Source organism: Sorex fumeus, unplaced genomic scaffold (assembly GCF_029834395.1).
Source record: "Sorex fumeus unplaced genomic scaffold, SorFum_2.1 ptg000086l, whole genome shotgun sequence".
Lineage (NCBI taxonomy): Eukaryota > Metazoa > Chordata > Mammalia > Eulipotyphla > Soricidae > Sorex > Sorex fumeus.
In genome coordinates, this window is record NW_026606143.1 from 34,982,209 (window position 1) to 34,997,103 (window position 14,895).

Here is a 14,895-nt window from a genome sequence, read left to right on the forward strand (position 1 = left end):
CTTCCTCTGGTCCTGAGCTCTCTTTTTTTGTTTTTTTTTGGGTTTTTGGGGTTTTTTTTGCTTTTTGGGTCACACCCAGCGATGCATAGGGGTTACTCCTGGTTCATGCACTCAGGAATTACTCCTGGCCATGCTCAGGGGACTATATGGGATGCTGGGAATCGAACCTGGGTCGGGTAAACAAACGCCCTACCTGCTGTACTATCACTCCAGCCCCAGGTCCTGAGCTCTCTAACCTAGACTATTTCTATGGCTCCAGCCACATTCAAAGATCCAAAACATTCCTCTCCAGCCTCACCCTCCGCTCAATCAGGGAGCCTCTGCATTTATTTGCTTTTGTTTGGATAAAAGCATTCTTTTTTTTTCCTTTTTGGGTCACACCCGGCAATGCACAGGGGTCATTCCTGGCTCATGCACTCAGGAATTACTCCTGGCGGTGCTGGGGGACGACCATATGGGATGCTGGGAATCTAACCCGGGTCTGCTGAGTGCAAGGCAAACACCCTACCCGCTGTGCTATCGCTCCAGCCCTGGGATAAAAGCACTCTTGATCATTAGAAAAAAGTCATGAAAGCCCAAATAATTCTCTCTCTCCTCTCTCTCTCCCTCTCTTTCCCTCCTCTCTCTCTCTCTCTCTCTCTCTCTCTCTCTCAACAGAATGAGTTGCCATCAAATTCTACCTTTCTCTCAGTGCAGTTTTTAAAACTGCAGCAAGCAAGTGAAGAATTGGGGGTTCAAATTCCTACCAAGCCTCAGCATGCTCGCCCCTACTTCACAGAAGGGTTTCTGATCCTGCTTCTCCGATTTTAGATGGCGTGTTCTTTGTTGGAAAGGGGGCAGGGCGCCCCTTTGTGCAGTACAGAATCTATACCAATAGCCACTTCCACAGCTGTGACAGACCAAAATGTCACCACACCGGGCCCAGGAGGGAGGGATCTCAGCCCTGGATTGAACGCCCTCAGTAGTGCCAGGAGCAGCCCTGAAGCAATGTACTGGGAGCATCCCCCAGACCACTGCGTGTGACCCCAAATCACAAAAAGAAGTGATGGCACAAATGCTCCCGAAAGAGAAAACAAAATCTTGTAAGTCTGTAAAAGTCTGCAACTTGTATCTCACGGTGATTCATTAAAATTAAAAAAGAAGAAAAAAATCACCTTAAGTGAGAACAATGATTTTACAGTTAAGAACCCACAAAAGAATGAAATAAACTGCCTCTGGATCTTTATGATGGTAGACTTAAGACCACAACAGTACTTCACAAATTTAGGGAATTCAACAGCAACCCCCCCCCCCCCCCCCCGCCGCACTCCTCCAAACAGATGATGGAAGACAACATGGACTTGGCAACATTTTCTTAAGCTAAGAATTGTATCCCTGGGGTTGGAGCGATAGCACAGTGGGTAGGGTGTTTGCCTTGCATGGGGCCGACCTGGGTTCGATTCCCAGAATCCCATAGGGTCCCTCGAGCACCACCAGGAGTAATTCCTGAATGCAGAGCCAGGAATAACCCCTGTGCATCGCCAGGTATGACCAAAAAAGCAAAAATAAAATAAAAAAAATAAAATAAAGAACTGTATCCCAAACTATTTCCCATTACCAATTTCACAAATGGGCATTTAACAAAAGAACAAGAGAAAAAGGGCATTTAACAAAAGGAAAAAGAAAATCCATTTGGGAACTGATTACATTTCCATTTCATAAATGACTCTTCTGCTGATTCTTTCTCCTTTCAGTACAAAGGATGCCAGACGGCCCCCAGACCTGGCCCCAGTCTGGGGAACACAGCTCCCCCAAAAAATATGGGAATCACATTACTGCATGATTGGGGTTTGGAGACTCCTAAAAGAACTATTGCAAGAAATCCATTTTTGAGGAGGAAAAACAGCGGGTTACATTTTTCCTCCCAAATTTCCAAGGTCTCGTGTCTTTCCCATTCTGAAGCTAAGCGTGAGTCACTGCCAAAATCTCAGAAGCAGTCCCTGCCACCGTGTCATCCTGACATCCCCTCCTGTTGCTCGTGAAGATCAAGTCCACTCAGAAAGCCGCAAGCCCGGACGTCGCAAGAGAACCCTCATCCATCTCAGTCGAAATTCCAATACACGTGGTTTCCTTTACAATTCTCTTGATGCATTTAAAACATTATTCCAGGAAAGGGCCCAGAGGCTTCGGAAGGAGTTGGAAGCCACACTCTAGATCCTGTCTCCGCCTTCCTGGGGCCTCCCGCCTCTCACAGCTGGTCCCCAGAAAGAAGACAACAGCAGCTCACAGGGAAGTTTCACCAGGTGCTTTCCCCGTCAGAAATTCCCTACTGGTCCTCAATTTTCACTCCTCTTCCTTCTGCCTGCCGTCAGCCAGCATCGTCACCATCTGTTTCACCCCGTTCCGAATACAGGGGAGGCTGGAAAAACGCTTGGTGCCAACAATGGGGATGGCACTCAAAGGCCAAGTAAATGCCGGGCTGACCCCTGCATGCTGTCAAATGTGTATTCCAGGGTGCCTTTTGCCTCTCCCCAGTTCAGGCATTGAGACAGCTAAGAATAAGCTCGGTGGGCGGGAGCGATAGTACAGCGGGGAGGGCGTTTGCCTTGCACACAGCCGACCTGGGTTCGAGTCCCAGTACCCCCAAGCACTGCCAGGAGTGATTCCTGAGTGCAGGGCCAGAAGTAACCCCTGAGCATCACCAGGTGTGACCCAAAAAGTATAAAAAAAAAAAGTATGCTCAGAGTTGAAGTCTAACCCTTGAAATGCTCCACTGGGCGTTCCAAGGAAGACTTGGACAACCCCAGGGCCACAGAAGAATCAACAGGTCTGGCGGCCCCTGGCGCCACCAGGGCCAAGTAGCTGCATCACTGGGTCCAAGGACTGAATGTCAGCTGCGCGCAGCCACGTCCAGCAGAGCCGGAGGAACCCTGAGCCCCCAGCACGGCTGGGGAGCCCACCCCGAAATTCTCCCGAGATCCTTTCAAGCGTTGAATTCCCGGCGGCACCCCCATTCTAATTAAATGTGTTCCTGGCAGTGGCCCCAGACAGCTGCACTTCTTATTTTGCAAATATTTATCTGAAAGCTCTCCAGGTGATTCTCAACTGCGGAAGGGGCCGGGAACCAGGGCATGAGAAAAAGAAGTTCAAGCCAAACGCCTTCAAAGCTCCAGAGCATTCTGAAGAGTCAGTGCGCTGAGCTGCAACAGGAGCCCATGGACAGGACGCGCTCCCACGAATGAGTCTTTGCATTCATTCATTCCCCCGCGCCCTGCATTCATTCGTTCAAGCATGCCCTAAGTACCTGACCCTCAGAGGTCCGGCACACAAGCTCGTGTCGGCTAGAGAGGAAGACGGCCTCCCAAATGCCCTGAACCTGCAAATGAGTGTTTACAAATTCTGACCAGCGCTGGGCCAGGCAGGTGCGCAGCGAGAATACAATTAGATGCATTTCCTAACAGCTTCAGCCAAAGGGCTTGTCACTAATTGCCCAGGGAGGTGCTCTTCTGTCTTGATTTTCTATTTATTCTTGATTAGGTATTTTACAGTTCTGAAAGGGTAGATATGAACTTACAGGAAACTGCCGGCTACTAAATAATTCTCCTCGGATAGCAATGCAAATGAGTTTCATGTGAGTATAATAATCAAGTCACAGTTTTATTGCCCTCTCGGGCATTAAACGATTTTATATGTAATTCTGCAATCTTATTCCGACCTTATTTCTTTCCCCGACCATAAATACTTCAGACTCTCTGCGCTTCCCTGACGCAGCTTCCTCTAGGCTGGCTCCTTCATGCACGCATTTGTGTAGCGGATAGATGCCACCTTAGGTAGGTGATGATGACAGTGTCGTCTCCTGAAGGATAAGAAGGAGCGGTCATGGGAAGCAGAGAGGGGAGGCAGAACAGACAGCGAAGGAGCCCATGGACCAGCAGAGAGCCTGGTACATGCCTTGCTCCAGCGAGGTCACACAAAAGGGGTTGGAAGGCCAGGGGCAGACTGGAAGAAAGGTGGGGAAGGTTCGAGAAGCAGATGGAGTGTCCGTCAGGGACAAGATTATCCAGAGCGGCAGAGGGACTTCGTGGAATTTTGGTGCTAAGTTCAAGAAATGAACCTTTGGAGGCCTTGAAGGAGCAGAACAAAACGAGCTGACAGATACTTTGCGATGACAGCTCATCTCTGAGTGGGAAGAGACTGAAGGAGAGAGAAGAGAAGTCATGGACCCAATGACGAAACCACTGTGGTCTCCCTGGAGGAGGCGTGGCTGCAGATGGCCTGGTCTGCACCGGAGGTTGCAGGCGCTGGCTGCCATGAGTGCACTCCTCAGGGAGTGAGGAAAGGAAAGGGATGAATCAAGGATGATCTGGGGGCTCCTGGCTTGAGCAACTGGAGCTAGAGCTGGCAGTTTCCAGAATGGGGTCAGAGGTGAATCCACACATCCACATCCACACACCTGTTAGGGCACGACTCTGGATCTCCGACCACAAGCAAGGACCACGCAGGAATGCAATAAGCAAGCAGGTAGCTAACTGAGCTGGCTAGCCAGGGTCAAGCCATCAGGCAAGACCCGAACTTCTTCAAAGGGGATCATATATAGGCCTTCACTGCCCGTTACAGCAAAGCCCGTGCATTTCATACCCAATAGATTTATAACAACATATACTTTCTTAACCAATCCATTTAAAAGTACATCACTCCTTAGCCTATAGATTCAAAGATCAGCATCTATGTACATAGGCATTGTGGCTAGTGGGCATCTGGTAACTGGGACATTTGGTCATCACCTGGCTCCCTTTGATTCTCAGCTCATGGCTCCTGCATGGAGGTGGATAAGGGAAAAGTTCCTAACAGAGGTAACAGATAAGGAAGGGCCAACAAATGGTTTTCGAATTTGCATCCCAGCAAGGAAGAGTCAACAAATGGTTTCAGAATTTACATCCCAATAAGGAAGGGCTTCACAGCTAAGGCTCTACTAGGGAGGGGGCAGGAAAGGGAGAGTTACTAATCAGTAGAGTTTTAACTCTGGAATCTCCCTCAGGGTCCCAATGGACCTTACACCACCCAGGCACCTGTCCCTCTAGAAAGGTGTGACTTAGAGAAGGGCCAACACCCCAGGGCCCGGTGATGGCAGTACCATAGATTAGGTTCTCACACACCAGTCAGGATTTGTGCCATGAAACATTTTTAAGCTAATAGATTTCAAGCAGTAGAATGGAAAATTCTGAAGTGGCAGCTTCAAGCCTGACCCAATCTTGCCCGCACTCCCACACAGCAGATGCCAGTTACGGCCCCAAAGAGAGAAACTGCCGTGAGTGCTACAGACGTGGTCCGGTGGTCCGTCACACACTTGGATGAGGCCCGAGGTCTGGTCCCCAGCAAGAGACAGACAGACAGAATCCAACTGCAATCTGCACAGGCCAGACCGAGCTACTTCGCGTCCCCTTCTTCAACCTCCTGAACCTCAGCTGCCACTCGTGGGACGGCGGCCTGTAAAGGTTCCCCAGGGGTGACTTCCAGGATTCACTCCCCAATAGGCCTCCCCTCCCCTCCCTGCGTACATGCGTGCATGTGTGTGTTTTCTTTAGCTTTTTGGGTCACACCCAGCAATGCTCAGGGGTTACTCCTGGCTCTGCACTCAGGGGTTACTCCTGGCGGTGTTGGGGGACCATATGGGATGCTGGGAATCGAACCTGGGTCAGCCACTTGCAAGGCAAACTCCCTATCCACTGTGCTATGGCTCCGCCCCCCCCCCCCCCCCGCCTCCCCTCCCTGAAGGTGAGCTAGGGAACTCCACGTCACAGCCTGCCCAAGCATTCCACCTCACTGGGACAACTCTGCAGGCATAGCAGGGAAGCCTGAACCATGGCAGAACGAATAGGCCTTTGCCCGGCACAGAAAGTGCTGGAAGGCTCGTGAGCAAAGAGGAAGCCCCCTCCCCTGGCACCAGCTGCAGAGAGAGGCTCCATGTTAGCAGCTACCATCCTACATTCTACACATTCCTGCAATTCCCACAGGCTCTCCTTAGGGCTGGGAGTCCAGAATTTTCACAGGGCCATAAATTATGCCCCAGGCCCTGGAGCCAACAGGCTGTGCCTAGGCCAGTGGTCAACTCTGTACCCTGGAAGGTCGTAAAGAAACAGAATGTCCCCCACCTGCGTAAGTGGGAAGACAAGATGTTAATCTTATCTCAGCAGCACAAAAGAACTCTAAATTAACAAGACATCTCTGGGAAACAGATGGGAATCCTGCGATACTTTGTTTGATAAGAAACACAAAGACCCAATTCTATCCAAACTCCCACCAAAAAAAAAAAAGGAAAAAAATTAGTCCTATGCTAAATTCCTCCCTGCCTAGGGAAGTGTCTCTCCTACTCTGCCATGAACTTTTCCATCTTATGAGTCTGAGCATCTTTATAACTCGGTATTTTCATTCCTGAATATCCTGAAGCACGTGAACCAACACGGACCACAGTTTCCTCCCGGGGCCACGGGAACGGACAAATGCCTTCTTTTGTAGATGTTGTACATGTTGTGCAGGTCACGTGAGAGAGTATCTGGCACTCGGTACCCCGTGAATAAACGTCAGCAGCGCACCAGCAGCCCTGGTGGGGGTTAGTGAACAACAGCTCCGTTTCCTGGGCTCTAAACATTCGAATTTTGGCAGCTATGAGCAAGCCGTCCTACGGGACTACCACGGATGAACCGTACAGCCTGAACCCACATCTGTGTGAACCGGTGACAGCTCAGGACAGCTGAACAGATGAGAGGTTTTCATCGCAAAATGAGGAAAAGAGAGAAGTTCCTGCACAGCTGTGGGGACATATGAAAGTTGTTTGCACAGAATGAATTAATATGGAATCTCGGCAGATCCCTGGAATAATTGTCTTCATACATATTTGGAAAACCAATACTGAAGACAGTACAAATAAATGTTACTGGCGGGGTGGGGGTGTGGAGGGGGCGGCTCGGCTTTTCGTTTTAGTTCTAGAAAGTGCTTAAGAAGATGGTAGGGGGCTGGAGTGATAGTACAGCGGGGAGGGTGTTTGCCTTGTACGAGGCCAACCCAGGTTCGATCCTGGCAGCCCATATGGACCCCTGAGCACTGCCAGGAGTGATTCCTGAGTGCAGAGCCAGGAGGAACCCTTGAGCATCGCAAGGTGTGACCCAAAAAGCCAAAAAAAAAAGAAGAAGAAGAAGAAGAAGAAGAAGAAGAAGAAGAAGAAGAAGAAGAAGAAGAAGAAGAAGAAGAAGAAGAAGAAGAAGAAAGGCTGGAGGTAGGGAGAGCAAGCGAGATAAATGTTCAATAGAGACTTTGAGAAGGTAAATTTCACCCTGGCTGCCCCAAGGAATTTGCTGGTTGTCAGAAGAGTCCTTGGGAATTGGAGCATTGACGTGATGGGATGGGCAGTCTCCCACTCTGGTTATTCACCCCGTGCCGGCAGAGTCTTACTTGACATCTGAAACTCCCAAGATAACTGTGTCATTATTTTGCCACAGGCTAGAGAGAGAGGTCCTGTCCTGGTCCCTTCTGGCTAAAGAACAAACTCTTATTTTAACTGCCAGTCGGTTCAAAAAAAAAAAAAACTCACCTCAGGTCACTCTGAAGGAGCTTTGGATTGGGTTTGGTTGTTGTTTGGGCTGGTTCTTGCTTGTTTGGTTTTGGCCATTTGAGAAGGAAAAAAAAAAAAACTCCAAGATCCCCACGAGGTGTTCTTATTTGATTTTACAGCAGACTTGGAAGAAGCAGGGAAAAATTCCACAAGAGCTGACAGAACAGACCTAAACCCCAGTATAAATGGCTCTCCTAAATACAAAACCTGTCGGGGGCAATCAAACGTATACATGTGATATACTTACCACATTTAATACTCTCAAGCCTCACGGGAAGACCAGACTGCACCGCGGCAATTAATTTCAAGGCAACATAAAACTGCGTTGGACCAAAATATCCCACCCGCTTTGCACCACACAGTTCCGTGATCTGAAAAGAGACAAGAAAAATGTTGCTGAAAACCCCATTTCACAAGAGCAAAGGAGACAAGATACACTGCCACGGTAAGACTAGCGCACTGCAAGTCCAGAGAAGTCCCTGAGAACCTACGTGTGTACACAGGCTAGGTTCTGGGCTCCAGGGAGATTTCAGTTTGGATAATTAAATTCTATCTCCCCGTGAGGTTCGGAACTAAGTGATTATTCCTCCTTCTTCAAAGATAAAAATAAAGGTGACAGAGGATGGCTGCTACTCTTCAGATGCAAGTGTGACTTTTCAGGGGGAGGAATGCACAAAGTCTACAAGTCCCTGAGGGGTGAAAAGAGCCGATTAGTCATTATCACGACTCCAGGACTATCCTAGGTGATCAAAATGCAAAGTGAGTTCTTTTTAAGGTGCTCTGGGCAAATGATTTCCTAGACCGAACATGATTGCCACTCAATGCAAACCACAGCACCCAAAAGGAGAGAGCGAAGAAAGGGGTATGCCCTGCCACAGAGGCAGGATGGGATGGGGGGATGGGGAGTGGGAGGGATACTGGAGTCAGTGGCAGTGGAGAATGGGCACTGGTGGAGGGATGGGTACTCAAACATTGTATAATCGAAACCCAAGCACAAAAATTTGTAAGTCTACAATTGTACCTCATGGTGTCTCACTAATAAAAATTTTTAAAAAAAATTACAACTTGGTGGTTCACTTCAGAGAGACCAAAAAAAGAAGCACCATCCTCACAAACATATCACAGATTTGTAGCCCTTAACTACATCTTTGATTGGCAGTTTGCAAAAGGACAAATGAAACAGCCGGCGACTCTCGAAGCATTATTTCAAACAGACACCCCAAAAGTCCCATAACCGCAACTCTAAAATGCAACCATGTCCCACAACTGCATCTGTCCCAGAGGGAAACATATATTCAAGAAATGACATTAGCACACATGTGTTTTCCTGTAGTTGTTATTCAATACTTTTATAATGACAAATTAGAAGCTGTATGTAATGGGAATTATGAAACTAATGAAAATTGAGAAAAACCATGATGGGGATTAGGAAACTGAAACTCACCCCTAGGTTAAACAAGAGAAGAAGGGAGGGGAAGCATTCCTTTTATGACCCCAATCAACTGAGTAAAGGGCCCGCCCACCACATTGATGGCAGCACTCTGGGCTGACACAGTTACGGGAGTGCCCGGGAGATGGAACCTGAAGGCCTAACCAACATGGGTGAGACACACAGACACTGTTTTCCTTTTGAGCCCCTGAAGGCCTCACCTTGTAGGGAAGATGCTTTGATTGTATTTCTTTTGCTCTGTCTCCCCTGTTTCAGTGATAACAATGTACGTAGATTGTAGCCCACCTTTAGAGGATCAAAGAGAGACCCTCTCAGCGAATGAGGCTTCAAGTCTCTTTCTCTCCTAACTTGGGGTTCTCAGCGCTGAGCTTCTAAGAAACTCACTGTCCTATCCTGAGTACTCCTGCTCTGTCCACTGGCGGCTCACGCCAGCACAACACTTCCACAAACAGGCCATCAGGTAGTATTTTTCCATTTAATATTATCCTCTGAATATTTCAATTAAAACTATCTCATCCTTTTGACAACTGCATAATATTCTGCCATAGAGATACAACGTGACTTAAAAAAACACAGTTGGCTCGTATTATGGGACATTTATTTATAAAGTTATTAGTAAGTTATTTCCAGTAACTTTAAATATAAGAATCACTTTCAGGGGGCTGGAGCAATAGCACAGCGGGTAGGGCGCTTGCCTTGCATGCGGCTGACCCAGGTTCGATTCCCAGCATCCCATATGGTCCCCTGAGCACCGCCAGGGGTAATTCCTGAGCGCAGAGCCAGGAGTAACCCCTGTGCATTGCTGGGTGTGACCCAAAAAAAAAAAGCAAAAAAAAAAAAAAGAATCACTTTCAGAACAAACTAATAATAGCCACTCAATTAATCACGAAACTTGCCTAAAAAGTTCAACTAAGGGGTCAGCAAAAATGGATAGATTAAGAGCCTCCGAAAGTTCTCTCCTCCATCCAAGCACTAAGAAAAATGGAGGAAATTATAGGAACTCTGGAAACAAGGCAAGGCTCACAGCAACCGAGAACAAGCAGCCAAGAAATCCTGGTGACTTGGCAACAACCTGGAGTTTTGTTCCTTTTCAACTTGCCATTTTCCCAGCCCAACTGGAGGGCTTTCACTGGGGCTGCAGGGGTTCACAGTTGACAGGCCCCAGGAGCGGGTCACCTGGCAGTCATAGGGGACCAGGACAGGGGAGGGGGAGTCCTGTCTTCTTGACTAGATGCATCAGGAAAAACAATTCCATCTGTGGATCTGGTGGAAGTTAAGCCAAAGACTCTGCTGTTTATACCAAGATAAACATTTTCTTCAAAAAGTTTCCCCATTACCTGCTATGTCCTCAAGTTTATTTCCAAAGACTTTAGGTGGTTACTTTTCCTTTTTTTTTTTCATACCCGGCAATGCTGGGGGGGGGGTTACTCCTGGCTCTGCACTCAAGAATTACTCCTGGCAGTGCTCAGGGGACCATATGAGATGCTGGGAATCGAACCCAGGTTGGCTGCGTGCAAGGCAAATGCCCTACCCGCTGTGCTATTACTCCAGTCCCCAGGTGGTCACCTTTCTCATTTTACCAGCTACGGGGTTATTTCACTGGGGAAGGAGTCCGGTGAGTTTCTCACACTACCAAACCCTCCCCAGACTTTTCTTGAGTTGAGTAGGATAGCAAGATAAAAGGAATAAAGGGATGCAGAGATGCCTCAATAGTTGGCGGGGGGGAGGACCTTTGCCTTGCATGCAGGCGACCCGGGTTCAATCCTCAGCATCCCATTTGGGCCCCCAGCACCCTCAGGAGTAATTCCTGAGTGTCGAACCAGGAGTAACACTTGAGCACCACTGGGTATGACCCAAAAAGCCAAAAAAAAAAAAATTCACTCAAGCTGTATCGGCCTATTTAAAATGTTAGAATTCCTGGAACACTCACGGCCACGCGACATCTCATACTGTATGACACCGATATACCAAGAGTAGCACACCACATGTGATGGTGTGTAAAGTAGAAGGCAATCAATTTCTATGATAAAAATATGTTCAACCTGTAACAATATGTTAGTAATCTCTTATACAAGGGCTTAATTTCACACACTTTCCTCTACGGAAACTTTTCTGTATCATTTTTAGCAGAATATTCATAAGAAGCAATACAAAATAAATTGCTTAGGAACTGCTTCGAGGGAAGGCTTTGGGGGTCATGGGAAAATTCGAAATAATGGTGGTGGGATTCAGGTTGGAATGCTGAATGCAATAAATTACTGTGAACAACTTAAAATAAAATAATTTTTTTTTAAGGAACAAAGGGGGCTGGAGCACTAGCACAGCGGGTAGGGCGTTTGCCTTGCATGCAGCCTACCTAGGTTCGATTCCCAGCATCCCATATGGTCCCCTGAGCACCACCAGGAGTTATTCCTGAGTGCATGAACCAGGAGTAACCCCTGTGCATCGCCGGGTGTGACCCAAAAAAGCAAAATAAAATAAAATAATAAATAATAAAAAAGGAACAAAGTGAATGACTTGAAGGAAAGTTGCTGGGTACGAATCCAGGCCCTACCTTCAGCTTCTCAATAATACTTAACTCCTGTACCTCAGTGTCCCTACAAGGTGTAAATGAAAAGAGTAAGGCTAGAGCAATAGCACAGCAAGTAGGGTATTTGCCCTGCACGCAGCCGACCCAGGTTTGATTCCTCCGTCCCTCTCGGAGAGTCCAGCAAGCTACCGAGAATATCCCGCCTGCATGGCAGAGCCTGATAAGCTCGCTGTGGCGTATTCGATATGCCAAACACAGTAACAAGTCTCACTATGGAGACGTTACTGGTGCCCGCTTGAGCAAATCGACGAACAACGGGACGACAGTGCTACAGTGCAGTACTAATCTCATGAGGGCAGGCAGCGGTGCTGAAAAAAGTGCGCATCGTTAAACATGCCAGGGTCTATTTCGTTGGTCTTGGTTTATCCCCCCTCCAGCAGGGCCCTAGCTAGGCCCCACCCCGAAACACACTGCTTTAACTGGTCAGTGACGCAGTCCAGGTCTGGGTATTTGGGGAAAGTTTTCAAGTAGATTCCACTCTGCAGCCACGGTTGAGCAGCCCTGCTAATGATTGCTCTGATTCTCACTCTAGGCTTCCATAATCATCCAAATGCTAATGATCAACAAATCATTCTCTCCAAATCTAACATCTCAGATGCTTCCTGCACTTTCCCAGAACCCTGCTAGGTTATCTCCACATGAATAACCTAAGCCATCCCAGACAGAGTGTAAGCGAGCTCATATAAATGCATAAATATGGGGCTGGAGTGATAGCACAGCAATTAGGGCATTTGCCTTGCACGCGGCCCGACCCGGGTTCGATTCCCAGCATCCCATATGGTCCCCCGAGCACGGCTAGGAGTAATTCCTGAGTGCATGAACCAGGAATAACCCCTGTGCATCACCAGGTGTGACCCAAAAAGCAAAAATAAATAAATAAATAAAAGCATAAATACACTTTCCCCATAGTTCGTTATAATCGATCTGTCATGTCAGAAACTTACCTTCCATCCTAATCATAGGTAGCTGATGCTATCATAGAATCAGTTCCAAAAATTAAGAGTTTCCTTTACCTTGCCTTTGTTTAATCCTTCCCTAATACAAGCAGAGCTTGGAAAGTTTGTGGGATTTTTTTTCTCCAGACCACAGCAATAAGGAAATATTGTAAATCAAGTGGTGCAGATGAAATTTCTGGTGTCCCAGTGCATATAAAAAGCTTTGTTAGTCCACTAAATGTGCAATGGCATTGTGTCATTTTAAAAAAGAACATACATATCATAATCCTTGGGAGGTATAAACATTATTCTACGCAGCAAAAGAAGACAGTCGTTTATAGATGTGGTTGGATTGATGATTGTAAATTATGCGGATGAAAATTACATGATAAAATATATAATAAAAAGAAAAAAGTTCTTCAAGCCCAATTAATATCTAAAAGTAGGTTCCTAGGAGAGCCCCTGTGGGAATACACTGGTTCCTATATGCCAATGGTCACAATTTTTTTTTGTTTGTTTGTTTTGTTTTTGCTTTTTGGGTCACACCCAGCGATGCACAGGAGTTGCTCCTGGTTCATGCACTCAGGAATTACTCCTGGCAGTGCTCGGAGGACGATATGGGATGCTGGGAATCGAACCTACGTAGGCTGCGTGCAAGGCAAACGCCCTACCCGCTGTGCTATTGCTCCAGCCCCTGGTCACAATGTTTTCATCCAGGGATAGACATATTCTTGTTTGATTTTTTTTGTTTGTTTGAAAAAAACCTCGTTTTTTTGGTATTGATTCTTGCACATAGAATTCCCTGCTGACAGCACTATAACTCATTTCCAACTAAAACTCTTTTAACTGCCCTTCCCCACCAAAAAAGAACATAGTTTGGGTTTTGTTTTGTTTTGCTATTTGGGTCAGCCCAGCGATGTTCAGGGGTTACTCCTAGCTCTGCACTCAGGAATTATCATATGGGATGCCGGGGAATCGAACCTGGATCGGGTGCGTGCCAGGCACACCCCCTACCCACTGTACTATCACTCGGCATCTACATACTTTCATTTTTTAAAAACTGCATTGCTTTATGGGGCTGGAGTGATAATACAGCGGGTAGGGCATTTGCCTTGATGTGGCCGACCCGGGTTCGATTCCCAGCATCCCATATGGTCCCCTGAGCACCGCCAGGAGTAATTCCTGAGTGTATGAGCCAGGAGTAACCCCTGTGCATCGCCAGGTGTGACCCAAAAAGCAAAAGAAAAAAAACTGCATTGCTTTAAAAATACCAGCCACGGTAACAAAATAGGAGACTAACACCCTAGAATAGCCAAGATAAGTACCACGAGGATTACTCCATGGCTTTGAGGACAGCCGCACACGCTAGGGGAAAAGGCAGCTCAGATAGAGAAGGGAGCCCCAAATAAAGGGTATTGGGAGGTTCCTCTCAGGATGGGAAATGCGTGATGAGAGTAGACTACAGACCGAACAAAATTGTCACTCAATGTCTCTTCTGCAAACCACAGCACTCAAAAGGAGAGAGAGAACAAAAGGGAATGCCCTGCCACAGAGGTAGGGTGGGATGGGGGGGTAGGGGGAGGGAGGAATACTGGAAATGGTGGTGGTGGAGAATGGGCACTGGTGGAGGGATGGGTATTCGATCATTGTATAACTGAAACCCAAGCACAAAAATTTGTAAGTCTACAACTGTACCTCATGGTGTTTCACTATAAAAATTTAAGAAGGAAAAAAAAAGAAAAAATATATAAATATATTCATTATATTATAAAAAAAATACCAGCCACTGGGGCCAAAATAGTAGGATAGCAGAGTGGGTTGGGCATTTGTCTTACACATGGTCAACCCAGATTCAATCCCCAGCATTCCATATGGTTCCCCTGAGCACTGGAAGGAGTAATTCCTAACCACAGAGAAAGGGGTAAGCCCTGAGCACCAGTGAATGTGACCTCCAAACAACCCTTCCCCCCCAAAAAAAAATTCTATGCCAGCCACAATCTTGGCAAGTTGTGATCTTTATAACAGTGGAGGGTCTTTAATAACCATGAAAGGCAATAAAGTAAAACACAATAACATGCCGCCTCTCTTGCCTTGCCTAGCAAGTATGACATAATTTTTAAAATAGAATTTGCGCATTTAACCACGAAAGGACATATTTCTTTTTCAAGTTTTTGAAACTTTATTACATTAGTTGGTATTCTCCTCCCCACCAAAGGAGCCAGCTCTAATCCCGAGAGAGGAAAAGAACTTGCGTGTGATTTTTCAGATCAGGGTCCTTCCATTTTCCTCAAATGAGCAAGCAGGCATAAAAAAAATTATCATCGAAACTTCT

The 14,895-nt window shown here is 47.0% G+C and overlaps 1 protein-coding gene across 2 annotated transcripts in view; it reads right to left on the reverse strand.

Moving 5' to 3' along the window:
• REPS2 (RALBP1 associated Eps domain containing 2) overlaps nt 1–14,895 on the reverse strand; it is a 252,371-nt gene that overhangs the window by 162,205 nt on the left and 75,271 nt on the right. For both annotated transcript variants that reach the window (XM_056131290.1, XM_056131289.1), the window contains exon 2: nt 7,836–7,959. In XM_056131290.1, coding sequence (XP_055987265.1) covers nt 7,836–7,959 — 124 coding nt within the window. The remainder of the gene's footprint in view (nt 1–7,835; nt 7,960–14,895) is intronic.